Source organism: Pongo pygmaeus, chromosome 23, assembly GCF_028885625.2.
Source record: "Pongo pygmaeus isolate AG05252 chromosome 23, NHGRI_mPonPyg2-v2.0_pri, whole genome shotgun sequence".
NCBI lineage: Eukaryota > Metazoa > Chordata > Mammalia > Primates > Hominidae > Pongo > Pongo pygmaeus.
This window is the reverse complement of record NC_085931.1, coordinates 32,831,586-32,857,829: the sequence shown is the minus strand read 5'-3', so window position 1 is coordinate 32,857,829 and position 26,244 is coordinate 32,831,586. Positions and strand designations below refer to the sequence as shown.

The 26,244-nt window shown below is 61.7% G+C and overlaps 2 protein-coding genes across 4 annotated transcripts; one reads left to right on the top strand and one right to left on the bottom strand.

Annotated features, from left to right (window-relative positions):
• Window positions 1-3,525: 3,525 nt before the first annotated feature.
• On the bottom strand, window positions 3,526-9,605 carry LOC134739278 (uncharacterized). Its single transcript, XM_063662931.1, has 7 exons — window positions 9,503-9,605; window positions 9,280-9,357; window positions 8,799-8,867; window positions 8,187-8,283; window positions 7,979-8,087; window positions 7,650-7,830; window positions 3,526-6,757 (listed from the first exon to the last, which is right to left on the bottom strand). Exons 1-7 carry the CDS (start codon window positions 9,603-9,605, stop codon window positions 6,180-6,182), a joined length of 1,215 nt encoding a protein of 404 aa, XP_063519001.1. The 3' UTR covers window positions 3,526-6,179.
• Window positions 9,606-9,751: 146 nt separating this feature from the next.
• On the top strand, window positions 9,752-18,267 carry TBX1 (T-box transcription factor 1). 3 transcript variants are annotated; one of them, XM_054469235.2, is made up of 10 exons: window positions 9,752-9,958; window positions 10,523-10,642; window positions 11,423-11,506; window positions 11,885-12,263; window positions 14,203-14,304; window positions 15,116-15,287; window positions 15,920-16,075; window positions 16,719-16,786; window positions 16,864-16,964; window positions 17,307-18,267. In XM_054469235.2, the coding sequence occupies exons 2-10, from the start codon at window positions 10,609-10,611 to the stop codon at window positions 17,786-17,788; spliced, it is 1,578 nt and encodes a 525-aa protein (XP_054325210.2). In that variant the 5' UTR covers window positions 9,752-9,958; window positions 10,523-10,608; the 3' UTR covers window positions 17,789-18,267. The 3 variants fall into 3 exon arrangements, with proteins under 3 accessions (XP_054325210.2, XP_054325208.2, XP_054325209.2); XM_054469233.2 differs by lacking the exon at window positions 9,752-9,958 and having other exon boundaries at window positions 9,999-10,642; XM_054469234.2 differs by lacking the exons at window positions 9,752-9,958; window positions 11,423-11,506 and having other exon boundaries at window positions 10,001-10,642.
• Window positions 18,268-26,244: the final 7,977 nt, after the last annotated feature.

Sequence of the window (26,244 nt, the reverse complement as noted above, 5' to 3'; positions counted from 1 at the left end):
GCTTCCTCTGACCCTGCACAGCCCTGCAGATGTTTGCAGGGTATCGCCCTATTTTATCTCCCCAGACTGAAACATACTCTGTCCTGAATTAAGACTCTGGCTGGTTGTAGCAGACTTTAAGGAAAGAACTTAATTGCAAAAATTCACTCTAAGTGTGGGCGTGACTAAGACTCATTGTGTCTTGAATGTGCAGAGATGGATAGGAGGAGCTCGGGGGTTAGTGACATTGAGGCCATGTGAGGGAACTCTCGTAAACACTAAGTTGAAGGGTTCTGGAGTTGGGAGGCTAGTGAACCAGTCCCACCGGTGCAGGGCTGACAGGTCCCTGTGTCCAGAGACCCCCAAGCCCAGCCTGTTCCTTGAGCCAGGGCTGCCGTGCATCTGCCCAGCCTCCAGCTCACGAGGGCTGGCTTAGCGGGATTCATGTGCCACCCCCTCGGTGACATCTGAGACCATGCACGTCTTGGTTGTGCCTTGTTGCTCCCTGCTGCTCTACACAGGGAGACAGGCCGGCTGGTCGCCTCAGGGGTTACCTTCCCTGACCCCCGAAGCCCTGGTGACCCTGAGCCTGACCCAGAGGGAACAATGACACAACAGCAAATGCCCTGGGGCGAGTGCCACCCTGACAGCCCCAAGGAACAGAGAGAATCAGCAGGGTGCAGGGCTCAGCAGGTGCAAGGAGAGAAGGCTGGCTTATCTGGTGGTGGGGACAGGGCACAGGGCCGGGAGGGAAGGGACAGGTGGCCAGGGGCTCTGTCTACATGGGAGCTACACGGGGGTGTGGGTAGGCACTGCAGAGAGGGGCCCTGGTCATGGGGTCCGCAGGAGAGCCAAGCCAGCCTAGAGGATCCAGGGGTGGCCCAGGTGCTCCCGTCCCACCTGTTCCAGGCCAGCTCTGTCAGGGGGGACTGCCTCGGTTTCTCCAGGCTGGGACCTCCGCTGCAGACCAGCCCCAGGGCCTGGCAGTTCCTGGTGAAGACTGAGACAGCCCGGCGCCCATCCACACCCCCGCCCAGGATGGGGTGGCTGCTGGGTCACTCGGTCCTGGCAAACATGCTGGAGGGAGGGGCTGGATTGGCTTTAGGGCACTGGCAAAAGCTCATATCCATCTGTCTGTCCACCCAGAACAGCTGGTGCCAAGCGCCCACTTAGCAGGACAGGGCACCCCACGCCTCCACACTGCCCATGCCCCCTCCCATCTCCCAGGATGTCCACACAGGAGCCACATGTGTCCTGGATCCACACCACCCCCCGCACTGTCCCTCTATTCCCTGAGCTGGGCTGGCAGGGGAAGCTGAGGTGTCCAGGGATGGCCAGGGCCTCCTCCCTCCCCCCTGCACCCCCTAGCCCCATTGGCGTTACCTCAGAGCAGACAACAGCTTAGTGGGGACCCAAGTGAGGGGGCATCAGTGGCCCAGGCCCTGCCGTGCCCAGTCACTCAGGCAGCTAAGAGAGCAGGAAGGGCCCAGACGACACCCCCACAGACACATGCCAGCCCCTCCGGGTGACCGAAATCATCTCAGTAAAGGCAGATGAGGCCAGGCGAAAAGGGGTGGGTGGAAGAACCGGCTCCGAGTCTCAGCCCACGGACACGGACACTCGTCGGCCCGGTAGGCAGGGGTTCCTGGCAGCCTCAGGCTGTCAGGCCCGGCCCCCTCCCGCAGCTGTCTCCAGCTCCCACCTCCCCCGCCCACCCCCCAGGACTCCTATTTCACTGAGGAGATTAAGACCACCTGGCGAGAACCCCTCCCACCCCTTCCCTCTCCCCAGCCCTCCCTCCTAACCCTGTCGGCCCCTTGAGGTGCCCTCCAGGCCCCAGCCCGCCTCTCCCACCCCCACGTTCCTCCACAGCAGCCTCCACGCCCTGCCCTGCCCTGCCCTGCCATGGGCCTGAGGATATCCCCACCGGCTCTGATGGCCACCTCGGGTCACTTCTCCTCAGCCCATACCCTGGCCTAGCCCCCACCCTGAGCCTCCAGTCCCTCCAATCCTCACCCTCCATGTCCCCAAGTCCTGCATCGGTACAGGCATCGTCACCAGCCACGGCAATGGATCCCGTCCACCTCCCACTCGGCCACTCCAGACCCAAATTCAGCACTGGCTGCAGCCTCTTGCCATCCTTGCTGGGTCTCAGGAGGGAACCGGGCCAGCCAGGTGCTGTCTGGGACTGTAGGCTCTGAGCCCGGTCCCTGCTCAGGTCCAGCAGCCAGTGGGCCAGGGGTGCTCAGCTGAGGACCCCCACTCATCCAGCCTGCCGTGGGGCAGCCGGCCTGGCCTGATGCTGGCTCAGACAGACTCATGAGGAATCTGAGCTCCGAAAACCGCAGCTCCGAGCTTGCCTGTTTGTTTGCTTTTGAGAAATTCCAACCTGGTTCAGCAGAGCCTTGGAGGAGGGAAGGGATTTGTCAGGGCTGGGGTGGGGCTGGGGCAGGCTTATGGATGTGGGGAAACCAAGGCTGAATCTGGGCACAGGAACCCAGTGGGGAAGCCAGGAGAGGGTGCCTAACTGGGCCTCCTGGGGGGTCCAGCTGTGATTCCCCCTCCCCAAACCTCACGCCAGGCCTGGAGGCTCCACAGGGGCTATGGAGGCAACAGCCACCCTACTCACAGTACTGGGAGGACCTGCGGGGCTGGGAGGGGCCCAAGGAGGCCCTGCAGCAACAATAGTGACATCAGCTGGGGAGCTGCAATTGAGGGCCCACATGTGCTGGCTCCATCCACCCATGGGGCCTGCAGCATTCTCACCACTTCTCAGACAACATCACTGAGGCTTGCAGAGGCCAGGGCGTGTTCCCAGACACAGAGCCCTGAAGGGTGAAGCTCGCTCCTGGACCCAGCTTCTGTGACTGGGCGACATCACCACCCTGGTTCCTCCCTGTGCAGAAGGGCCCAGAGTACAGGGGTCCTGCTGAAGCAGTCCTGCTCTCCTTTGAAATGAAATATTCCCAGCCTTCTCACTAGCTCCTTCCCCTGGGAAGGCGGGAGACCAGACAGGGTTGGCAGCCCCCAGCCCTGCATCGCCACCCCGACCAGGGAAAGCTGCCTGTGCTCCTAATCTCTCTAGGCCCCGGTCCCCCTCTGCCCATGGGCTTGGGGATCCTCCACAGGTCTCAGCAAAGCGGTTCCCATGCTAGAGCCTTGCCCATCAGGGACACTCCCCAGAACCTGCCCCAGCCTGGGCAGTCCACCTGCCTTTGGCCCCAGGTCAGTGAAGGAGCCTCAGGCTGGCCCCTATAGGCACAGGGGGAGATGCGAGCAGGGTCTGCCCAGAGCAGTGGGCAGGGAGGCTCGAATGCCAGCCTGGGCACCTGGGCACAGTCCTGGCCTAGCAGGGACAATCCAGCAGCCTTGGGGGCTTGGCCAGGGAGCAGAGTGGACCGAGAGGCACAGGGTGTGGGGCCAGTCCTCCCCTGCACTGAGACAGGATTTCCACATAGTCTCTCCCAGCAGTCACACTGGGCTGTCACAGTGGACAGTACGGACTACTTGAATCAATTGAGCATTTAATGAAAACTGCAAGTGTGATATATTTGATTACTTTAAATGCTTTAAGCATCTTTAAAGAGAGATACAACATATCCAATGTTTACGGGGGCATGGCCTCGTTAGGACCCATTAACAAAGGTGCTGAGGTCACTGGCTTAGTTGTCATTCCTCATTGCCTCTGGCCCTGTCCCCAGAGCCTTCCTTCTCAGAGCTTCCCAGGGCTCATTCACCACCAAGCAGGATTCAGGGTTGGGGTCTGAGCATGGAAAGTGGCCTCCCAGGGAGTTCCACCCAGAAAGCTCTCTGTAGACCGATCTTATCTTGAGAGTCTCTTCCAGTACCAATGTCTAAGGAAGCAGGCTGGCCAGTCGGATGCCATTATCCGAGTGCATCCCCTTCAGGAATGACCCAGCAGGAGAGGACTGAAATATTGCATTCTTCCTTCCTCACGCAGCAGCAAGCTTCCACAGTGCTTCGCCCAAGTCAAGTCAATCCAAGGCGCACGTGAGCATCGTCATTATTGTAGAAGGGTTACAGTGGCCACTGTGAGTGATAAGCCTGCACATGTGTGCGCCTGTATGTATGTCTGCTACACATGCCAGTGTGTGCACACTCTCCCACACTGGTGTCTGTGTTGGTGTCTGCTATGTGCACGTGTGTGCCCACGTTCACGTGTGTCTGTGTATGTACAGAGGTGCATACATGCCCGTGCTCACGTCTGTGTACATGTAGAGTGCCCATGCTTGCGTGTCTGCAGGCATACAGTGTGCATGTGGGCATCTGGGCCCAGTCCGTGTGTCTGCATGCAGTGTGCCTGTGTGTGCCCATGCTCACGTCTGTGTGTCTGGTGTGTGCATGTGGACACATGTGCCCATGGTCACAATATTGGTATGCTCACATGTGTAGGCATATGTGCCCACACTCCCATGTATGTGTGCCTGAGTATGAACATGGTGTGAACACATACACTCACGCCCGTGCTCACAAGTATGTGTGCACGTGGTGGTGTGGGTGCTTGAACATGAGCAAGTGGGAGCTACTGTCCAGTCAGGGTCCCCTGCTGCCCAGAGGAACTGGAGGGGCCTGTCTGCACGTGTCCATCTTCTGGCCACTCACCCTCAGCCCACACTCCTCCAGGGTCTTTTGGGACAAGTCCCTTCCCCTGGCAAGTGTGGCTCCCCCTGCTGGGGCCACAGAAGGGAAGGGGGCTAGCAGGGACTGGGTCCTCAGCTGGCCCCCCAGGCTGAGATCCAGCCACCTCACCAGCCTGCATATAGGTCATCCAGGGTCTCAGAGCCTCACCTCTGCCTGGCTGCACCTGGGATGGAGGGGCTAGTGTGGCCAGGAGATGGACAGACAGATGGACAGCCAGCTCCCCATGTGGCTGGGTCCTCCCACCAAGTGGGCAGCTAAATCAACAGCCTCAGAAATTGGAGAGGGGTCCAGGGCTGGGCTGTCCATCAGTCTGTCTGTTTGTTTGTTTGTTCTGGAGTTGTGGGAACTTCCAGTCTGCAGGGAGTCCTGGTGCCTGGCGAGGTCGGGGGGCAGAGGGTGCCATCACCCATCTGGCCCAGCCATCCCTCTCATCATCTCCCCACATCTGTCCTCCTGGGAACTTGGCCCAGAACACTGCACCCATAGTTGCGGGGGGACAGCTAGGCCGGGTGACAGGAGGTTGGGGGCCAGCTGTATGCGGCTGGCTGTGCAGACCCTGGCCCATCCCCTCCCGGCTGAGAGGAGGCTGGTGTCACAGGGCTGTGTGCTTCCCTGTCCAGTCTTCCCTCCACCCATTACCCCATCCCATGTCTGCCTCTCTCAGGTCTCGCTGTTCTCTTTGTCCATCCGGCAGTCATTTGTCCCCCAGGGTCCAGGCACTAGGACTCTCAGGAGGGTCAGACCCTGCCCTGGGACAAGGGAGCAGGTGGCACTGGGGCCTAGGAAGAGTCCCAGGGGATGCTCTGGGTCGGGTGAGGGGGCCACACCTCCTGTCATCCTGTCCAGTGTCCTCCCAGTCACAAGGTGTGCACACCAGGCTGTGTCTAACTCCCAGGCCTTTGCCAGCTACGTGGTCAGCCTGGTCCTGACCAGGCTCACAGGGACACCTCCTCCAAGCCCTTGGCCCCTTCCTGGGAACTGGCTGCGGGCCTGGAGCTCCTGGGCAGGGTTCCTGCCTGCTGTCTGGCACACCCCCCAGAGCTTGGAACCAGCCAGAGTACCCACCACCCTGACAGTTTGAGTAAAAGCCCAACACCAAGGAGAACACGTGGGGGTGGGCTTGGTGAGGACTTCCATGTCAGGAGGCGGGTGCCAGGGAGGAGAGGGGTCCAGGGAGGGCAAGGTCAAGGAGCAGTGGGACCACCTGAGCCACAGGTTGGGGAGGACCCCCATGGAGACCCCAGGCTGGGTAACAGGAACGGCCTCCTTCCTCATCGCAGGCAGTGTCTGCGGTGGCACAGGAGATCCCGCGGTGGACCCAAACGCGCCCCGCCCTGGCAGGCAGCGAAGGAAACCGCTTCTGTCTCCAGCCCTCCCTGGAGGCGGACCTGGCCCCTGTTCTGGCTCTGGCTTGGGCCCCTCCACTCCAGGAGTCCCCAGCCCCCAGTTCTAACTCAGCACCCGCCCCAGAGGCTGCAAACCCACTGCCTATGCAAGAAGGCAGACAAAACTCCCGCCAACGCCTCCGCATGCAGAACCTAATGTCCGACCCCGGCTTTGATGCAGATCCCCGCTCGCTCCCGTGCCGGCTCCCGCTCCCGCTCCTCCTCCGCCGCCCCCGCCCGTCGTTCTTCTCCCGGCTTGGTGGCTGGGATCCGACGAAGGGACAGAGGCCACAACTCAGCGCCCCGCGGGCAGCCCCGGCACGCGGCCTCACCCGCCCGCCCGCCTCCCAGGCTCGGGGTCTCGGTTCGTCCACGGCCACAAGGGTCGCCCGTAATGTCGCGTTCGCCGGTGCTGTGGGCCAAGCACTTTCGTGGGATGGAGGGACGACTGGGGAGCGCCCGAGGCTGCTGTGTTGGCGCCCGCCCCCCAGGGCTGGGAGTCAAGAGGTGGGAGTGGATCGGGGAGGAGAGGGCAGAGCTCCTGGGCTCGCGGGCCTGTCCGGGTTCCGGCGAGGTTTGGGCCCCCAGCCGCCCGCCCTTCTCTGGGGCCCGGGGCTGAGCGGCTGATGGCGGGAGGGAGGACGGTGAGGGCAGATCCTGGCGGCGGGCCTTCCCCGAGACCCCGAGGCCGCGTCCAAGCAGGCGCTGTAAGCAATTCCAGGCGGTCCATCCTGAAACGAATTAGCAGGGTCAAGTAAAGCCCGGCTCCTCAGCGCTTCCCTTTGCACGGTGCGCGGGGGAGCCCGATTCTGCTCTCTCCATACTCTTGAGGCCTAGAGGAGGAGTCCCCCGTGCACCTCGAACATCCGGCCGGTCCCTTCTGTGTGTATATTTGCCCCAAGCAGCCTGGGACCAATGCTGGGGGCGCAACTTGCCTGGGAAACCCAGCCTAGCCCAAAGATCCTGGTATACTGTCTGCCCACCAGGGACGCACGGGGGGTGAAGGAGGGTGCGCGGCAACCCAGCGGTGCTCAGAATTCTGAGCAGTGGGGAGGTGCTGTGCCTTCATGGATAGGAAGTGGAGAAGGGGGTCCTGCTGGGTGGGAGTGAGGTTGCCTGTCTGAAGGCTCCCCTGAGGGAGCCACGTGCGCCCAGGGGAGGCGGAACTGGGCAGACAGATGGGCGGCCACAATTCTCCAGAGGCAGCCTACCTGCGCTAGGGAAAAAAACTTCTGGAATTAGGGCTTGCTTCACCCACAACTAGGAAGACTGGGGTGGGGGGCGAGTCTCAGCACACTGGACTCCCTTGGGGCAGGGCTGAGGTGCAGCCCAGACAGCAAAAGCCGCCGCGTGTCCTCGGTCGCATCCGTCCCTTCAGCCTCCTGCACTCAGCGAAGCCTCTGCTCCCCACTCCTTACCTACCCGACCCAAGTGGAAGCCAAGCTTCGGTTTTCCGGCCTGTAAAATGGTATCATAGCTCCCATCTCGCCCCCTGCGCTGGGAGAAATGGGGGTCTTGTCTTCGCTGCGCATTGCATGCTGAGGAGCAGACGTCTCAGCCCAGGCCCTAGCCTTGCATCGAGCCCTGAGGAATCAGACCCTGCGACCCCTAGCCGCGCCTCACCTTCCTGATCCACGCAAGGGAGCTCCCAGTCAGGCCTCCTATCGCGCGGCTGTGGAGGTGCGGCCGGCAGGGGGAGCGAGGAGGAAGGGAACCGCGGCCGGGCCAGGTGAGGGAGGGAGGAACACTGGCCGCGGGCCGTGCTGAGGCGCTGCGTTCGCGTGCGGAACCCGCGTGTGCCGGGCTAGGGCCATCCGACGGGCGCGCTCCCTCCGGGCTGCGGGAGGGCACGACGGGTGGGGTGGCGGCAGGTGAAGAGGAGTGCGGGCGGGTGGCGGGGTGGCGGGGCGGCGCCCTAGGCGGGAGGGAGGGTCGGAGGAGCCCTATCCTGCTGGGCGATGGAGGCAGTGGAGGCGGCGGCTCCGGCTGGGGGCTTGGACGGACTGGCGCTTCGAGGGCTTCCGGGCCCCTTTAGCCGAGGGCTCCCGGAGGGTCCCAGCGCTGAGCAACGGGGTCCGGGGGTCCGAAATCGAGCGAGTCAGTATAGGCAGCCGGTGGGGTAGGGTCGGCCGAGGGAGCGGGCTGGGTGGGGCCCCTCACCTCTTCCCGTCGCCCTTCTGGTTGACCAGGGTTTCCTCCACCCTGACGGCCTCTTCTCTGCTGTGGCACGCTGGCCGCCCCTGCCTGCCTGCAGGTCCTGCTCAGGCACGAAGGGGTTAATGCGGGGCTGGAGGGGCTCTGCTCCTCTCTACAAACCTCAGGCACAGAGGTCTGGGGACCTCTGGACCGATCCTTGAGGGGCTGACCCAGAGTCTCCAGGAGGCCCCAGGGTTTTTCACTTTCACTTCTCCCTCCTCAATGTTGGCCTCACCCACAGGCCCCACATCTGGCCACTGCCCTGAGATGTGTGCAGATGTGCACAGGACACAATCTTGGGCATACCCTCAGGCTGGGGCACATGCAGGAGCCCCACCCCCATGCCCCCACCGACCGGCCCAGGCCTCTCTGGGTGCAGACTGCCAACACAGGCACGTCTCCTGCAACACTACCAAATCTGCGGCCACCAGCATCCCTACCACCCGCCTCCAGCGGGACTGTCCTTCCAGCAGGAGCAGCTCCTGGGGGCAATGGCTGGTCCTGCTCAGAGAGGAGGGAAAGGGGCCTGGAACCAGCTGGTCCATCCCCACACAGCACTCCTCACTGGACCTGTACCTGGTCGGTCCAGGGACACTGAGAGCACTGAGAGACACAAGTCATTGTCACTGTCATGGCCCAGAATGACTACTCAGGGCAAGAAAAATGCACTGAGGACAGCTTCCCTTTTCTGACATGGCCCACAAAGCTCCAGCTGCAGGCGGCAGGGGTTGTGGGGGGCAGGACATGAGGCACCCCATACAGGCAGCGACACACACCACATCCCAGACAGGCAGCACTATTCGTATACTCACCCACTGCGGCCCTGGACTCACATGCGTTCCTGGACCTCAGGCCCAGGGCCAGCCTCCCCACTGGCGCCCAGCTCCCCAGCCCGTTACTGGGCCTTCCCAGTTCCCAGCCAGCATCCTCTCCAGCCCAGGGTCTGAGGTCCTGAGATCCTAAAAACCCTGGGAGAGGTTGCCTGCCTCCCACTCCCATCCTGAGCATGCACAAGCGAAGGCTGCAATGAGGTTGTATACAGAGAGGCCTTGCAAACCGTGGCCCTGACCACCAGCACCAGGGGGGCTCCAGCAAGGCACAGAGGCTCCATGGTTGACACCCAGCTGGAGAGGCCCTGTACAGGAAAGCCATGGGTGCGCTGAACTGGTTAGAGGAGACCCTGGAGACAGTAGGTGGGGAAAGGCACAGGCCAAGTCAGGCCTTGGCGTCTGGGATGCCTGGGCCTAGAAACCAGGCTGAGCGGCGGGCCTCGGCCTCACTCTGCCCAGCCTGGTCGGGCCATAGAGCTTCTCCCGGCAGGCAGGCTGGCTGCTGGGTGCCGGGGGGCAGCATACGACCCAGGGGCCTGAAGTTCTCCAACATGTCCTCGGCTCCCTCGGCTAGCCAGGCCCCGCCCCCAGCCCTCCCTGCGCCCGGCCGGTGAGCAGGGAGGTCGGAGGAGCGGGCACTGCCCACCCTCCGGATGTATAAGCGTCCTGGCCAGAGGCGGGCGGTGCGCGCAAGTGCGCGTGACGCTCGGGCTCCCGGGCTGCGCAGCCTGGGCAGCGTCCCTCCGCTGGGGTCTCCAGCGACGATAGTGAGCCAACTTCAGGGGGCTGTTGGGCATTTACTGGGCTGAGTCCTGTCCTGCTGCGCCGAGGAACAGAGGACGCTGCGGCCCTGGGGCTCCTGCCAGTGGCCGGTGCGAGAGCCCAAGCTGCCCTCTCCTCACCCAGGTGCAGGGGCAGCCAGGGAGGAGGTGGAGGCGGGAGGGGCCAAGGGCAGGGGCAGGGCTGGGCCCCGGCAGCCACTCGGTGCTTCATGGGTGCCCTGCCACCTCGGGCTAGGGCTGGGTGCTGCTGGCATAGACACCTCTCCTCGGGGGGCTGTAGAAGCTGACGGTGGCTTCGCTGCACAGAGGAAGGCCGTGCCTTGGCAGGAGCAACGGGATGTTCAAGGGGCGTTGGTCATGGAGGTCCCTGGGAACGGAGGAAGGGGGCAGGGAGCTTGGAAAGCAAGAAGGCCCTGCACTTCCAGGGTGCTCCACCCGTCTGGGCCCCTCGGCTGCTACCAGCCCCAAGTGGGGGGCCCATGACGCCATAATCCTCTGGGCCAGGGGCCCCTGGCTGTGAGTGGCACCACAGGCCCCCGCCCCCGGACTCCGTGGGCTGGGTTGGGCGCGGTGCGGCTGGGCACACGCAGTCGGAGGCGGCGCCGGCCAGGCCGCCGGGCGCCTATGGACGCGCGGAGCCCGCTGTCTCCCCGAGCCAGTGCGTTCAGCATCGCCTCTCTGGTTGCAGCCGAGGCGGCGGAGCGCACCGCCCACCAGGGCTCAGGGTCCTCCGACCGGGTGAAGCTTCGCTGGCTGCCAGGATCCCCGGCAGGGATGCACTTCAGCACCGTCACCAGGGACATGGAAGGTGAGCCTCCAGGCCGTGTCTACACTGGCCCGCCCGCCAGACCCCCTGCCTCAGCTGCTGTGGGGCCCGGGTGCAAAGTAGGTGGAGGCAGCTCTTGGTAGGGTGGGCTCCAGGCTTCTGGCTGCGATTCTGGGGCAGAGAGGAAGAGCCGGCATCCCGCCCAAAGCCTGTCCCCTCACCAGCCTGGGGGCCCAGCTTGGAGATGGGCACTCAGGTATACACAGGCCCGGAAGAGGGCGAGTGAGGCTGGGAAGGAGAGCAGAGGTGGCCGTGAGCTTGGAGAGGGGGTAGGAAAGTTAGTAAGAGAGGAGAGAGCGGGAGAGTTTCACAGAAGGAGAGAAAGCCTCGAGGAAGCCGTGGAGACGAAATTGAGCAAAGGGGAGAAAACACAAAAAACCCAAAGAAGGTAGGGGAGAAACAGAAAGACACGAAAAGGCAATAAAAAGCAAGAGCGAAAGAGAAGAGAGAAAACGAAGGGAAAATTTAAGACAGAAAGTGAAGTCATAAAAAAGAAAAAAAGGAAAGACTTTAGTTTTTATTTTTTTAAAAAAAGAAAAACATAAAAAACAAAGGACATACAAACATAAGAGGAAAGGCGCCGACTAAAAGAAAGACAAAGAATGATTAAAAATAAAGTGAAAAGGAAGGCGAGGATGGAGGAAAAGGGGAAGAGGCGGAAAGTAAAACAAATAAAGAGAAACTACAGAGATAGGGGAAGAAAGAAAGATGATCGGGAGGGAAAATTCAAATGACGACGACAAAGGTAAAATAACAAATTAGGAAAAGAACGTCTGGGAGAGAGAGAGGAGAAACGCACGCGGGCGGGCGGCAGAGCGAGGGCCGGCCGACGGGCCCGGCGCACCGGTGAGCCGGTCCGGGCGGTCGGGGGGCCCCGGGCCGAGCGAGCCGCGGCGGGCGGGCTGGGGGCCGGGGAGGGGGAAGGGGCGGGGGAGGGGCGAGGGCCAGGGGAGGGAGCGAGTCCATTGTCTCGGCGCGGGGGTGGGGGGGCGCGGGGCGGGGCGGGGCGGGGCGGGGCGCCTCCTCGGGGCCGGCCTGCGGTGTGGGGCTGCGCGGCCCGGGGCGCACGCAGCGCGGCGCCCGCCACTCGGCCCGCGGCGCGGGGCAGCGCTCAGCTCGGTGGCGGGGGCGGCGGCGGCGGCGGCGGCGGCGGCCCGCGGGTCATGATCTCCGCCGTGTCCAGCCCGTGGCTCACGCAGCTCTCGCACTTCTGCGACGTTGCAGCCTTCACGGCCAGCAGCCTGAGCAGCCTGGGGGCCGCGGGGGGCTTCCCGGGCGCCGCGTCGCCCGGCGCCGACCCGTACGGCCCGCGCGAGCCCCCGCCGCCGCCGCCGCCGCCGCGCTACGACCCGTGCGCCGCCACCGCCCCCGGCGCCCCGGGCCCACCGCCGCCGCACGCCTACCCGTTTGCGCCGGCCGCCGGGGCCGCCACCAGCGCCGCCGCCGAGCCCGAGGGCCCCGGGGCCAGCTGCGCGGCCGCAGCCAAGGCGCCGGTGAAGAAGAACGCGAAGGTGGCCGGTGTGAGCGTGCAGCTAGAGATGAAGGCGCTGTGGGACGAGTTCAACCAGCTGGGCACCGAGATGATCGTCACCAAGGCCGGCAGGTCAGGGCGCCCCTCCCCACGCCGCGACCCTCCCCACGTGCTGCCGCCAGGGCTGCGGGCCTCCGCCTGATCCGCGCGAGCTGGGCCGAAAGCCGGGTCGGGGGCGCGGCCCGGCCACCTGCGGGCCCCTCTGGGCCCCGCTGCCTCCTTCGCTGTCCGCCGTCCCGGCTCCGGCGACGGCCGCCCGGCGCTCCCCTCCTAACACCTATCCTCCGCCGGGGCGGGAGGAGACGGCGCGGGCCGCACGGGAACGGCGAGGAGCCCCGCGGGACTCGCCCGCACGCCCCGCAGCCCCAGGACGCCGCGCCGCCCAGAAACCGGCCCGGCTTGGAGCGCACCCGGCTGGGGGCAGGCAGCGGCGTCCAGGGGGCCTCGCCGCCCGGCCGACTCCTAGTAAATCCCACCTCAAGAAAACTCTGGTTCGGTTCTGGAGTTCAGTCTATGCGGGCAAGATAAAGAGCGGCAGCCGGGCAACTCTCTGGACACTTTCAGGAGAGGATTACCCTTAAAAACAGCGTGCACTGTTCCGTGGAAGTTGCTACCCAGTTTCCTTCAACCTAGATCCCCATAGCTGTGGGGCCTGGCTCTGTAGCCAGCGGCCCGTCACCTCCCAACCGGCCTGTATTTGTTTTAAAGACCAAGAGACAAGGGGAACAAGTTTTGCAGATGCACCCGATTTGACCAGTAGACAAAGGCGGGTGCCGGGCTGTGTCTAATGTACACACCAGCTCCGAGTCCGAACAGCCAAGGGGAGCTCAGGGCCTGTTTGCAAAGCCTTCTCGTGGTTTCTGTTTCCCTGCTGCCGGCGTCCTTCCTGAGGAACCTGGGCCTGTGCTCCGCTCCAGCTCTGTGGTTTTTTTTCCAGGCCCTCCTTGCTGTCCCCAGGCACACAGGCCCTCCTGAGGACAGCGGCAGCCCAGCCTCTGGCTCAGGCCAGCCCCGCAAGGGCCTTGTCGGCGCTGGGCTTCACCCGGGAGCCCACGTCCCGCAGCACCCTCCAGCCTGCAGAGGCTTCGGGTGGGGGAGGCTGGCTCCTGGCATCTGTCTTCTGCCCACCGCCTGCAGGGAGCTGCTTGTGAGGGGAGGCAGAGGGGAGGGCAAGTGACGGCCAATCCTTGTGTTGTCCTGAAGGGCCCCACGGCCACTACTGCTGCGCCATCATGTGGGGGCAGCCCACGGCCTACAGCCGTCCAGGCACTGCAGAATGTCCTTTCAAGAGCCCTGATCGCTCACTGAGCCAGGGTCCAAAGCGGGGGAGATTTGAGGAACAGGAAAGACACAAGCTGAGTCCACTCTGGGTAGCTGCGTCTTGGGGTTATGTGTCTTAAGGGGAGCGGAAGCTTGCCTGTGCGCTGAGGAAGGTGGGGAGACTCTACCATGGGGCCATGATAGAGTGGGGCCCTGAGAGTCAGGGGAGGGAGGGCTCTGAGCCTTGGCCTCACTGAGGGGATTGGGTAACAGCCGAAGACCCAGCTAAAAGGGCAGCAGGGACGCCTTGAACTCACACGGGACTACCCGGTTTCACTTTGTTGGAGCCGGGAGCTGCTTCGATCAAGCTGGGGAGGCTCTGCTAAGGGCGCATGTTAGGCACCCTGCTGCCGGCCGAAGCTGGGACCAAGAGGCCAAAAAGTCAGCAAGGGCGAGGCCGGGTTTATGTAGGCCAAGGTTGCCGAAGGTGGGGGCTCCAGCGCTGGGCCGGCCATTTCTGTGTCCAGGAACGGCCCAGGAGGCTCCCCTGCTGCGCCAAACTCCCGGTTGAGTAGGGGCCTGCCCAGATTAGAGCAGCTAAGCCAGGAGAGATGGAGCCCAAGGGCTGGGACGACACAGCAGCCCCCAGAGGCTGGAGGGAGGGGCTGAGCAGAGGGGCTGCCAGCCCCGGGCAGGTCAAGGGGGGCTGCCTTCCACCAGCTAGGGTGACCCGAGGCCTCATCACCCCCAGGCGGATGTTCCCCACCTTCCAAGTGAAGCTCTTCGGCATGGATCCCATGGCCGACTATATGCTGCTCATGGACTTCGTGCCGGTGGACGATAAGCGCTACCGGTGAGCGAGCGGTTGTAAGCGTGAGGGACCTGGGAGGGCATCCTGGAAAGTGGCGGGTCTCCGCCTGGTGACCCAACTCCAAGGGTCGTCTGCACCATGAAACTCTTTAGGCACCTGCGATGCTGCCCGATCAACCCGCTCCCTCCTCCACTCCTATCTGACCCCAGACCCACAACCCCACTCCATGCGCTCTCAGAACCCGCCTCTGGAGCCGCAGGCTCCAGACAGCTCTTGCTCCCCTGGGCTGGTGTGGCCCTAGGGTGGTCAGCCAAGTACTCAGCTCCGGACTTCTTCAAGTCTCCCTCTCCCAGGAGGCCGGCCTGAGCGCCTAGTCCCCTTCCCCCATCCCCAGGGAACTCTGGGTCCTGGAGCTGCGCCGGAAAGGTGGGGTGGCCACGAGAGATTATGCAGGGCGGGCCTCAGCTGCCCGGACAATTAACAGCAATTAATAAAGAGAACGCGCACTGCCCTGTGCCTGAGGCCCGGCAAGGCCAAGTGTGGGCTCCCAGCGCAGCGGCACCGGAGCGGGAGGACCCGCATCCAGCGAAATGAGATGGCAGGAGCCCAGCCTCCCCCTCGGTGCCCCACGGGGTGTCCAGTTCCTTGATTGTTTTGAGTGTTGGGGTGGGTGGGAGTTCTCTGTTTAGTCCATAGTCCCCCTCGGAAAAGCTCCCAGCACGTGTGGCAGCAGAGGGTTCAATCTCACAGGTGGGGAAACTTCTCAGAGGCACTTTTAGGGTTCGCCCAGCACACGGGTCAAGGCCCTCTGGGTTCACCTCCACGTGCACGACCCCACCCCGTGCCGCTCCAGGTACGCCTTCCACAGCTCCTCCTGGCTGGTGGCGGGGAAGGCCGACCCTGCCACACCAGGCCGCGTGCACTACCACCCCGACTCACCTGCCAAGGGCGCGCAGTGGATGAAGCAAATCGTGTCCTTCGACAAGCTCAAGCTGACCAACAACCTACTGGACGACAACGGCCATGTGAGCGACCGCCTCCCCAGGCTCCTGGTGTCCCCCAAGGCCTCGAGTCCCGAGGCACCCGCCTGTCCCTAAGAGGCCTGTAGAATCCCCAGGCCCCCGGCTGTCCCCAGGCGGCTCTGGGCTGTCCCCGAGGAGGCCCTTTAGAGTCCCTGCGAGGCCAGAGGCTGAAGCAGAGCTTGGGCAGCGCTGGCGTGCCGATGAGGAGAGCGGCCTCTGGTCAGGGGTCGCACAGCCTAGTGGGCCTGGGCCCTGGGAGAGGGGTCACCCTCCTTCTCTCACCCCACTCCTGATTTTATGTGGGAAGCTTTTTTAATGGAAAAGATGGGGCCCTGCAAGGGGGCTGGAGAAAGAGGCTTTATGGAGTCCAGGCCAGCGAGGTCGCTGGGCAGGCACCTAAGGAAAGAGAACCTAAACCCAGATCTTTTGCCACTTGGAGCTCATTCCTGGCAGTTGCCAATGGGTCACAGCCTCTTCTTGGCCCAGTGACCCAGCCTCATATTGGAATTAAGGGTTTTGCCCAACTTATCCAGGAAACTAATTGCCAACTCAGACCTCAGCCCGTTTCCTGGCTCCCACCCCAGATCCTCAGCCCAGCCCCACCGCTGGAGCTGATTCCCCACCTTGTCTTCCAGATTATTCTGAATTCCATGCACAGATACCAGCCCCGCTTCCACGTGGTCTACGTGGACCCGCGCAAAGATAGCGAGAAATATGCTGAGGAGAACTTCAAAACCTTTGTGTTCGAGGAGACACGATTCACCGCGGTCACCGCCTACCAGAACCATCGGGTGAGGGCCTGTGGGGAGGACCTGAGCAGATTCAACGCCTCTGGAAAAGCGGGTGTAATTTTCAGTTGCCGTTTGGGGACAGTGGGTCCGCTTAGACCTGCAGGCTGCGGTCCCAGTGGAGCCCAACCCAACTGGAGCCCCACTCCCAAGGGACTCAGGCAGCCCCCTCCCTCTCGAGGCTGGCTGGCCCTGCCTCCTATCAGCTTGACCTCTCCAGCGGCAACTGTCACTTCGTCCTGAAAGTTTGTTTTCCGAACCATTCCGGAAACTCCCCATCAGGGGCCTGATCTGAGGTTTACCCAGATTCCTAGGGAACCCGCTCTGTTCCCCACCCCCCACCCCACTGCACGTGGGGGGTGGTGACCACATTCCCGTCCCAGCAGGGGGCATAGGGCCTCCATCCTCATCCACTTGGGGGACACCAGAGAGGGGTTTCTAGTGGGAGAGGAGGTTCCTCAGACCCCCGCCCCCCTGCAGGAGGGAGCACCAGCTCCGTAGAGGAGGGGCAGACATGGACTGGTTCTTGTCGGGGCAGCAGAAAGGCCCTTGGTGCGCTTCTCCTAACACTCCCCTATCCTCCGCCGAGGTCGGGTGGCCCAGGCTGCAGGGCTCCAGCGGCTTGCTCACACCCACCTCCCTGCAGATCACGCAGCTCAAGATTGCCAGCAATCCCTTCGCCAAAGGCTTCCGGGACTGTGACCCTGAGGACTGGTGAGTGTCCTCCCCCCGAGAGAGTGAGCGCCGGGCGCCTGGCGCAGGCGCCGCCCTGATCCGCCTCCCGCCCGCAGGCCCCGGAACCACCGGCCCGGCGCGCTGCCGCTCATGAGCGCCTTCGCGCGCTCGCGGAACCCCGTGGCTTCCCCGACGCAGCCCAGCGGCACGGAGAAAGGTAGGGCCGGGGTCGTGGGATCCGGGTCCCGGCTCTGTGCGCTCTCTACCCCGGGCCGGCGGCCTCGCCCGACCTCGCCTGCGCCCCCGGGGCGCTCCAGGCTTTCGCGCCGGTTGCACAACGGCCGCGGCGGCGGGCAAGCGCGCACTCGCCCGCCTGGCCCGACGGTTGCGCCCCGCCCGCCGCCGCCGCCCGCAGAGGGGCGCGGGCCCCGGGGAGGGCTCGGGGCGCCGGCGACTTGGGGTCTCGGGCACGCTGGCACCGACTGGTCGGGGAACACCGAGGGCGGCCAAGCGCCTTCTCCCCGCCAGGGCCTCGCTCACGCCTCGGCCCTCTCCGCAGACGCGGCTGAGGCCCGGCGAGAATTCGAGCGCGACGCGGGCGGGCCGGCAGTGCTCGGGGACCCGGCGCACCCTCCGCAGCTGCTGGCCCGAGTGCTAAGCCCCTCGCTGCCCGGGGCCGGCGGCGCCGGCGGCTTAGTCCCACTGCCCGGCGCGCCCGGAGGCCGGCCCAGTCCCCCGCACCCCGAGCTGCGCCTGGAGGCGCCCGGCGCATCGGAGCCGCTGCACCACCACCCCTACAAGTATCCGGCCGCCGCCTACGACCACTATCTCGGGGCCAAGAGCCGGCCGGCGCCCTACCCGCTGCCCGGCCTGCGCGGCCACGGCTACCACCCGCACGCGCATCCGCACCACCACCACCACCCCGTGAGTCCAGCCGCCGCTGCCGCCGCCGCCGCCGCTGCCGCAGCCGCCGCGGCCGCCAACATGTACTCGTCGGCCGGAGCCGCGCCGCCCGGCTCCTACGACTACTGCCCCAGATAACGCGGGCCCCGCCGCGCTCCCGCCCCGCTCCCGCCCCGGCCCTGCACAGCCCCGAGGTTCGCGGGGCCCGGCCACCCTGCCCCAAGGGCCAGCAAGGAATACGTTCCCCCAGCCCCAGGGGCTACCGCGGGTCTCCCCTTCCCCAGCCTCGAAGCCATGGGGGCCCCCTTGCCACCCCCCAGCCCCTTGGGCTATCGAAGTATCCGGTTCCCCAGTCCCTGGAGCCATCGCGGGTCCTTCCCCGGCCCCGAGGGCCAAGGGGGTCCCCGCCCGCCAGTGCCAAAGCGCCCGATCGGAGGCGGAAGGAAGTGATATTTATTGTTCTCCCCGAGACCGCGTCGCCTGCGGCCCGGCCGGCAGTTGCAGTGTAGACAACCCGAGAGCCCCGCCTGCAGGCGGTGTAGATACGTGTAGATACTGTAGATACTGTAGATACTGCGCCGGCGCCGACTTGATAAACGGTTTCGCCTCTTTTGGAAGCCGCCTGCGTGTCCATTTATTTGTGCCCAGTTAGATCGCGTTGGGAATCTTCGGGACAGCGAGCCCAGGGTGGCTCAGGGCCCTCAGGGCCTACCCAGCCCCAATCCCTGCCGACTGTAGGTCGGTCAGGTCCCACAGCCCCCTGTCCGCCACGCCCCCTGCCCTCTCCCCGCCCCATAGGGGCTCCCACTGCCCCTCCCCTCTCCGAGGTCCCTCCTGCCAGGCCTGTGCACTCCCCCCACCTTCCCACCGTCCCGTCTCATTCCAACCTCCCCAGGGCTGGTGGTACCGCCCAGGTGTGCATCCTGCCTTTTTACTTAAATTCCTCACACCTGCAGTTGTCCCTATTCTGGGACTTGGGCCTGCGCCCTGGCCTGTTTTCGGGACAGATGCTTGTGCTTTTCCATGGAAGTTGGGAAGAAGGGTCATGACAGACACTGCCGGTCGGTGTTGGGAGGGGGAGAAGCCCCTGACCGGATGGGGTCATGGAAAGACAAAAACAGGCAGCACTGTTCTGCTAGCATTTCCCCTGCCGGCCTAGCCCAGGCCCGCATGTTCCCTCCTTACTGACTTTATTTGCTGTGAGTGTCCCTACGGAGTGACCTGGCCAGGGGGCACAATGACAGTAGCCATGAGTCATCTTGAGACCTGTGTATGAAGCATTTTTCCCAGGCCAGGTGGCTAAGGGACCTCTCCTTGTTAACTCAACACCAGGGATGGGGCGAGAGGAACTCTTTGATCCCTCCCTTCCTGAGCACAAGCAGGAAGGGCTGACAGCCGGTCAGCGCCAAGGCTGCTGACTTGGACACAAGATGAACGGGAAGTGCACGTGGCCGAGGCTCTGTCCCCCCGCTCCCGTGCCTGTCCCAGTGTGTTTGTGGCAACTGCTGCCTTCTAGGCCACTCGGCTCATCACCCCACGTGGTAGCGGCAGCCTGAGTGCTGCCTCTCTGAGGGCACAGCCAGGAGTTTCCAAATGTCCACCCTCGCGGACCTATTTTTCATATACATGTTTGTCCTGGCGGCGTGAAGTGAGTGGGGTCTTAGTAATTGAATGGCAGGAACCATTCCCAGAGACCAGTCTAGGGTGGGAGGGGGTCTCCAGGGGCCATCCAAAGCCTCAAAGGGCATCTAGCACCAGAGTGTGAAGACCTCTGCAGCATCTGCCCAGGCTCCGTGAGCACAGCTTTGGAGATGCATTTGGGGGGACGGCTGTGGATGCCCATTCCCAAGTCCTGATCCCCACCTGCGTGAACTTGGGGCAGCCATTACCCATGTGCCCCACGGTGGGCGGGGCTTTGCACTGCAGAGGGCCTCCCTCTCTTGCTGTCAAAAAGCAGCCATTCCGTACTCCACATCCAGGGTGTGCGGAGGGGCTGCCATTCGAGACCTCCGCCTTGGTTTTGTTCAGAGCTAAAGGGAGGAAAAGCCGTCCCCTGAACAAAGAGCAGACACAGTGTTTGTAAATGAGGGTGGAACACACAGCAATGTGCAAGGACCCTGGGTGTGCAGCAAACTGGCCTGTTAACCTGCCCCTCCTGTTGGGATGGCCATGCAAGATGGAGCACCCAGCCGTCCAGCAGGGCCGCTGCTGGCCATCCATCCGGGGCTGTTCGCATTCTTTTTTTTTTTTTTTTTTTGAGACTGAGTTGCACTTTGTCGCCCAGGCTGGAATGCCGTGGTGCGATCTTGGCTCACTGCAACCTCCGCCTCCTGGGTTCAAGTGATTCCTTCTGCTTCAGCCTCGGAGTAGCTGGGACTACAGGAATGTACCACCATGCCCAGCTAATTTTTGTATTTTTAGTAGAGACGGGGTTTCACCATGTTGGCCAGGCTGGTCTCGAACTCCTGACCTCAGATGACCCGCCTGCCTTGGTCTTCCAAAATGCTGGGCTTTCAGGCATGAGACATCACACTCGGCCACACGTCCTAATGAACTAGGATTCATTAAACATTCAGGTCCTCACTGGCCCCATTCCAGGTGCTCTGTGGCTCACAGGCCGCGGGTCACCACACTGCTGCTGTTGCTGCTGAGGGCACTCCCACGCTGGGCAGTGGCCCCCAGAAGTGTGGGTTTCCTCCCCTCTACCTCCGTAGATGAGTTTGTGCATCTGAGAACTTGTAAATGAGAGCTCGCAGGCCGGCGTCTGGGGGGCAGCTTCTGCTGGCTGTGTGTCTGCAAGACTGGTGCACGCCGCTGCTCACCATCCCTCATGCGTTCAGTCCTCAACCAGTGCCCAGTGATTGCCTGCCCGCTGCAGGCGCTGTCTGGCTGATGCCCCAGCCACTACCGTTCCTGTGGAGCTGATGTTCCCGTGGGCAGCTGCCCTAAGGCCTGGCTTCCAGCAGCTTCCTCTGTGACAGCTGTGATCTGAGTGTTCACCCCCAAGGTGATGGTGGCGGGAGATGGAGCCTTTAGGCGGTGATTAGGTCATGAGCGTGGAGCCCTCATGAATGGGATTAGTTGAGTGCTACTCTGCTCACAGACCTCCAGCCTCCAGAACTGGGAGAAATAACTGTCCATTGTTTATAAGCCACCGGGCCTATGGTGATTTGTCCTAGCTGCGCTACTGGACTGACAGTGGCCGTTCTTCCGTCTCCTTCTTGTTCCCTGTTGTAGGTTCCTCGTTGAGCACACCTGCCCTGCCACTTCTGTAAGCTGCTGTGCTGGGCAGTACGGTGTAGGGGATAGGGGGCTCGTCCCACCACTGTTCCCCCACAGGCTCCCCCTCAGCTGTTGGACTTCCCCCAAGCATCCTCCTCCAGGTTCCCTAGCTGGTCCAGAGGCCCCGTTCCCCTCCCCTAGCCTGGCTGCAGACAACCAGCTGCCAGGACTCAGGAGGACGAGAGACCAGAAGGGCCCCCAGACTCCTCACTCCCAAAAACTCTCCAAAAACAACAGATGCACAACGCAGGAAATAGAAACATTCTTGACTAAGCGGGGGTGGGGACCATCCACACCCCCTTCACACCACTGCATCCCACAGAAGGGTTCTAGGACCCCAGGGCCTGGAGGTGCAGCTGGACGGTCCTGCAGTAGCCCCACTCCCTGTTTTCAGAGGACCCCCCGCGGCTGTCCTCTGCAGCATGTGCCCCTTTGTCGAAGGGACAATGGGCACTCCACTGCCCAGAGGGGCTTCTCACCCAGGAAAGCATTGGAGGTGCAGAGGCAGGAGCACGCTGGGGCTTGGCTGCGGGACAAGGCGAGTCTGTTTGGTGGCACCTTGAGCTGCGGAGGAAGACAAGACCCTGGCCTGGTGGAGATGAGACCCTGGCCTGGTGGGCTTCAGGCCGCACCCTGCGGCGCACCCTCCAGCTGGGGAAGTCCATGGGGTGTGTGGGATCCATGCGATGACAGTTGTGTGAGGCTGAGGCCCTGATCTCCAGGTGCGCTGCAGATCAAAGCACCCGCATACCAGAGAATTCCACGTGGCCACAGCTGCTGAGGGCAGAGGCAGCCTCATCTCTCACTGGTGGAGGAAGAGTGATGGGCAAGGAGCTGCTTCTAGGATGAAAGGGATGGCTCCAGTGTGGCAGGCAGTGCAGCCCAACCAGGAGCTGGGCACCAGGGGAGAGCATGTGGCCCGTGTTCCAGAGACTGAGTTTTCCCTTCGGCTGTGGTGCTGACCTCCGCCCTGTGTGGAGAAGCTCTCTGTCAACAGTGGAGGCCTGTGTGAGCCATGAGCACGGGGACGTTCATTCCTGCTTCTCTCCTCCCTGTGGGTTCCAATGAGGCCGTGTGCTCGGGCAGGGTCCGCAAGCATCTGCACCATCCCGCCCCTCCTCCTTGCCAAGCTCCTTCACGCCCCCCGCCGCCCTGAAGGAGCATCCTGCAGAGCCTGGCCAAGGAGCAGGTGGGGGCACGGCCCCCCAGCCTGGCATAGTGGCACCCAGGCCTAGGGAGGGCAGGATGAGACCTTTTTCCCTGGTGCTACCTCACACATTTTCTGGATTTCAAAAAACACAACTGGTGCCTTTGATTCAATTCCCTTTCCTGCTTGTTGTACTACTTCAAACCAGATGGGCTCCTCAGATGAAACTCCGGAGACTCAGTGTCTCTCTTTAACCGCTGCCAGGTCTGTGTGTGGGAAACAGCAGAACCAGAAATATTTTGCTAAAACCAGCCCATGTGGGGGAGAGGCTTAGGTTTTAATAGCAGTAATTAAATTATCTTCTTAATTATAAAGGGTGATAGCATTGTCAACATCCTTTATCTATCAGCTTTCAATTGCACAAAGTAAGCACGTAATCCTCTCCTCCCGGCCCCACTGGCATCCTCTGCTCTGTGACCAGCCCAGGCCCCCTTCCTGCAGTGCAGACCCCCGGAAGCTTTGGGGTGCATCTCCCCATTTCACCAATTCTGAATTGCACAGGGTTTTTTGCCTGCATTTCAACACCTCTGAAGTTGGTATTCTCTTATTCAAAGTGGGGGGTCTCAGCCTAGCTGAAGGATCTTGGCTGCACATGAAACCATGGTGCAGTGGCAGTTGCCAGGGTGCTGCAGTCGAGGCCCATGTCTGTGTACCCACTGTGGCCTCGGGCAACGCTGGGTGCCAGCATCTTGCTCTGGGTGACTTTCTTGCAGGTGGTGACTCTGGCTTCTGTCTCCAGCCCCTACAGTGGCCCTGTCCTTCCAGGACCTTACTCTTCATTCACATCATTTCTCAGGACACTCCTCCCTGCATATCCCTAGTCTTCCCCATCTCCTCTTCATTCCTCTGTCATTCTAGCCTCAATTCCTCTCAACAGTTTTTTTGTTTGTTTGTTTTTTGAGATAGAGTCTTGCTCTGTCACCCAGGCTGGAGTGCAGTGGCACAATCTCAGTTCACTGCAACTTCCGCCTCCTGGGTTCAAGCGATTCTCCTGCCTCAGCCTCCCAAGTAACTGGGATTACAGATGTCTGCCAACACGCCCGGCTAATTTTTGTATTTTTAGTAGACATGAGTTTCACCATGTTGGCCTTTTTTTCTTTTTGAGACAGGGTCTTGCTCTGTTGCCCAGGCTGGAGTGCAGTGGTGTGATCACGGCTCACTGTAGCCTCGAACTCCGGGGCTCAAGCCATCCTCCACACTCAGCCTCCTGATTAGCTGGGACTACAGGCGTGTGCCACCACACCCTGCTAATATTTTGTAGAGACATATGAGTCTTGATACGTTGCCCAGGCTGGTCTTGAACTCCTGCCTCTTGAACTCTTGGCCTCAAGTGATCCTTTGGCCTCAGCCTCCCAAATTGCTGGCATTACAAGCGTGAGCCACCGTGCCCAGCCCTCTTCTCAAATAGTTTTTTTTTTCCCCTCCATTTCTGAATTCATCCTTTATCTCAGAATATGTTTTCTGGATTACTCCTCAAGACAAGCTTTTTTTCTTGTGACATCATCACAGAATGCAGATAGTGACGGCAGCAGGGCCACAAAACAGTCCCCTGTCTACCCAGCTGCTCATGGCCGTGGTTTGGACCTTCAGCCATGAGGCAGTATGTCTTCCCAGGGCAGGGTAGGGACCTTCACCGCAGGGCTGGGTCTCAGGAGCTGCCGGGCGCCCTTCTCCAGCCCGCCTTTGTGATAAGGGACAGAATCGGGGTCACTGGCAGGACAGAGGTCCCCTTCCCTGTCGCCTCAGGCTGCACTCGAGTGCTGCTGGGGCTGCGGGCGAGGCCTGGGCTACACAGGAAGCCCGGGCACCGCAGAGTGGCCGCTAGTTGGTGGCATTGTTCCTCCACGGATTCAGAGCTTACGAGCACGGGCGTTGAGCTGAGGCAAAATACGGAAACAGCCACTTCCATGCAAATAATCACCCTTCTGATAACAATAAGTCAAGTCTCAAGAGACTAAGAAAAACAAGCAGCTTTATTAAGATGCAGCTGACCGATCTGAAAGCCTGCCTGCTCTGCCCCCTCCTGAGAGAGCCTGCAGGGCTCGAGCTCTGGGGACAAGGGCTGCTGCTCAGGCCCCAGAGGAAGGTCTAGGTGGGGAATGGGCCGCCAGGAGGTGGACACCAACACATAGGAGCACATCCCAAGACACCCATCACCCTGTGTGGTGGGTGCTGGAAAGAAACATCCTAGTTATGAGAAAGACTTGCAACTGGGGGCACCCTAGCACCCCACAGAGGCATTTCCAGGTGGCCCCTCCAGCTTGGCTGTGTGGGCTTCCTTGGAGGACCCTCCCTCCTCCCAGGCGGCCAGCCAGAAGGGGCCATCTCCAGGCAGGCACCCCCTTCAGGAGAGCCCATGCCCAGTCACTGCCTGGGAAGCTTACTGCAGGGCTGGTCCCCAGCTGCCACTGTCACCTCCTGACCTCCACCTGCTCTTCTGGGTCCTCAGGCCTCACACAGTCCTGTCCCTCTAACAGGTGACTGCAGGGTGGAGCCCCATGCATCTCGGCACCCTGATGCGGCCACTGCCAGGAGGGGAGTGGTCTCAGGGTAGGCCAGACCCCTGGACACCAGCGTGGTCTCCTTCCTGAGCTGCCGAGGGAGATTTGCCTGGCAAAGCCCACCTGGCCCCTCTGCCCTCAGCCGCCGAGTTTCCCTCCTGTAGTGGGAGGTTTCCCACGACTGGAGGGAAGTAGTGGCTATTCCAGTAGTAGCTGTTTCCCATGCACAGGTCTCTTCCCCAGTAAGAATTTGTGCTGCAGGACAGAGATCCTATCACATGTATACCCAGAAGGTGATTCAAGGTGAATATTAAAGACTTGGATATCCATTAGAATGATGATGATTTTAAAAAACAAAAACAGAAAACAACACGTGTTGGTGAGGACGTGGAGCCCCTGGAAGCCGTCTACACTGCTGGTGGGACTGTAAGATAGTGCAGCTGCTGTGGGGAACAATGTGGTGGGTCCTTGAAAAATTATACAGTTGTTAGGGAGAGTGAAGCAGGAGGACTGCTTGAAGCCAGGAGTTCAAGACCCGCCTGGGCAGGCCCAGGCACCTGTAGTCCCAGCTACTCGGGAGGCTGAGGCAGGAGGATCGCTTGAGCCCAGGAGTTCCAGGCTGCAGTGAGCTACGATCACACCACTCCACTCCAGCCTGGGTGACAGATCAATATCTTGTCTCTAAAATAAATTAAAATTGTACATAGAACCCTGTGATCCAGCATTTCCACTTCTGGGAAAATACCCAAGAGAATTGAAAGCAGCATCTCAAAGACTTATTTCTCCACCCATGTTCATAGCAGCATTACTCACAATAGCAAAAGGTGGAGGCGAGCCAAGTGTCCACCGATAAGTGAACGGATCAACAAAATGTGGTGTGTGTGTACCATGGAGTATTATCCAGCCTTAAAAAGGAAGGGAATTCTGTTACTTGCTACAACATGGATGAACCCTGAGGTCCTCATGCTCCGTGAACTGAGCCGGTCACAAAGGACACATTTTGTACTGTACAATTCCCCTTGCGTGAGGCACCTCAAGTAGTCAGATTCAAGAAACAGACAGGAGAATGGGGATTGTCAGGGGCTGAGGGAGAGGAATGGGGAGCTGGTGTCTAGTGGGGACAGAGGTTCCATTTTGCATTCATCTGGAGGTGGACGCACAGCATCGGGAATACACTTAATGCCACTGAACTGTGCACTTCAACCTGGTGACAATGGCACATTCTTTATTTTTTGTAGAGACAGGGTCTCACTGTGTTGCCCAGGCTAGCCTCGAACTTGGGTTCAGGCTCTCCTTCCACCTCGGCCTCCCAAAGTGCTGGGATTATAGGTGTGAGCCACCACACCTGGCCAAATTTGTGGGTTTTTTGGTTTTTATGTTTTTGAAAGTTTCTCCCTTGTCACCTAGGCTGGAGTACAGTGGCACGATCTTGGCTCACTGTAACCTTTACCTCCTGGGTTCAAGCGATTCTCCTGCCTCAGCCTCCCAAGTAGCTGGCATTACAGGCACCTGCCAACACACCCAGCTAATTTTTGTATTTTTAGTAGAGACGGGGTTTCACCATGTTGGCCAGGCTGGTCTCGAACTCCTGACCTCAGGTGATC

Excerpts from the sequence above, each read along its gene's own strand:
- TBX1 (XM_054469233.2), top strand. The coding sequence starts at position 10,459 with ATGGACGCGCGGAGCCCGCTGTCTCCCCGAGCCAGTGCGTTCAGCATC. Across the intron at positions 12,264-14,202 it reads ATCGTCACCAAGGCCGGCAG|GCGGATGTTCCCCACCTTCC; the intron begins GTCAGGGCGCCC and ends CATCACCCCCAG. Across the intron at positions 16,787-16,863 it reads GACTGTGACCCTGAGGACTG|GCCCCGGAACCACCGGCCCG; the intron begins GTGAGTGTCCTC and ends TCCCGCCCGCAG.
- LOC134739278 (XM_063662931.1), bottom strand. The coding sequence starts at position 9,605 with ATGTTGGAGAACTTCAGGCCCCTGGGTCGTATGCTGCCCCCCGGCACC. Across the intron at positions 8,868-9,279 it reads TGCTGGTGGTCAGGGCCACG|TCATTCTGGGCCATGACAGT; the intron begins GTTTGCAAGGCC and ends TGCCCTGAGTAG. Across the intron at positions 8,284-8,798 it reads AGTGTCCCTGGACCGACCAG|GACCTGCAGGCAGGCAGGGG; the intron begins GTACAGGTCCAG and ends GTGCCTGAGCAG.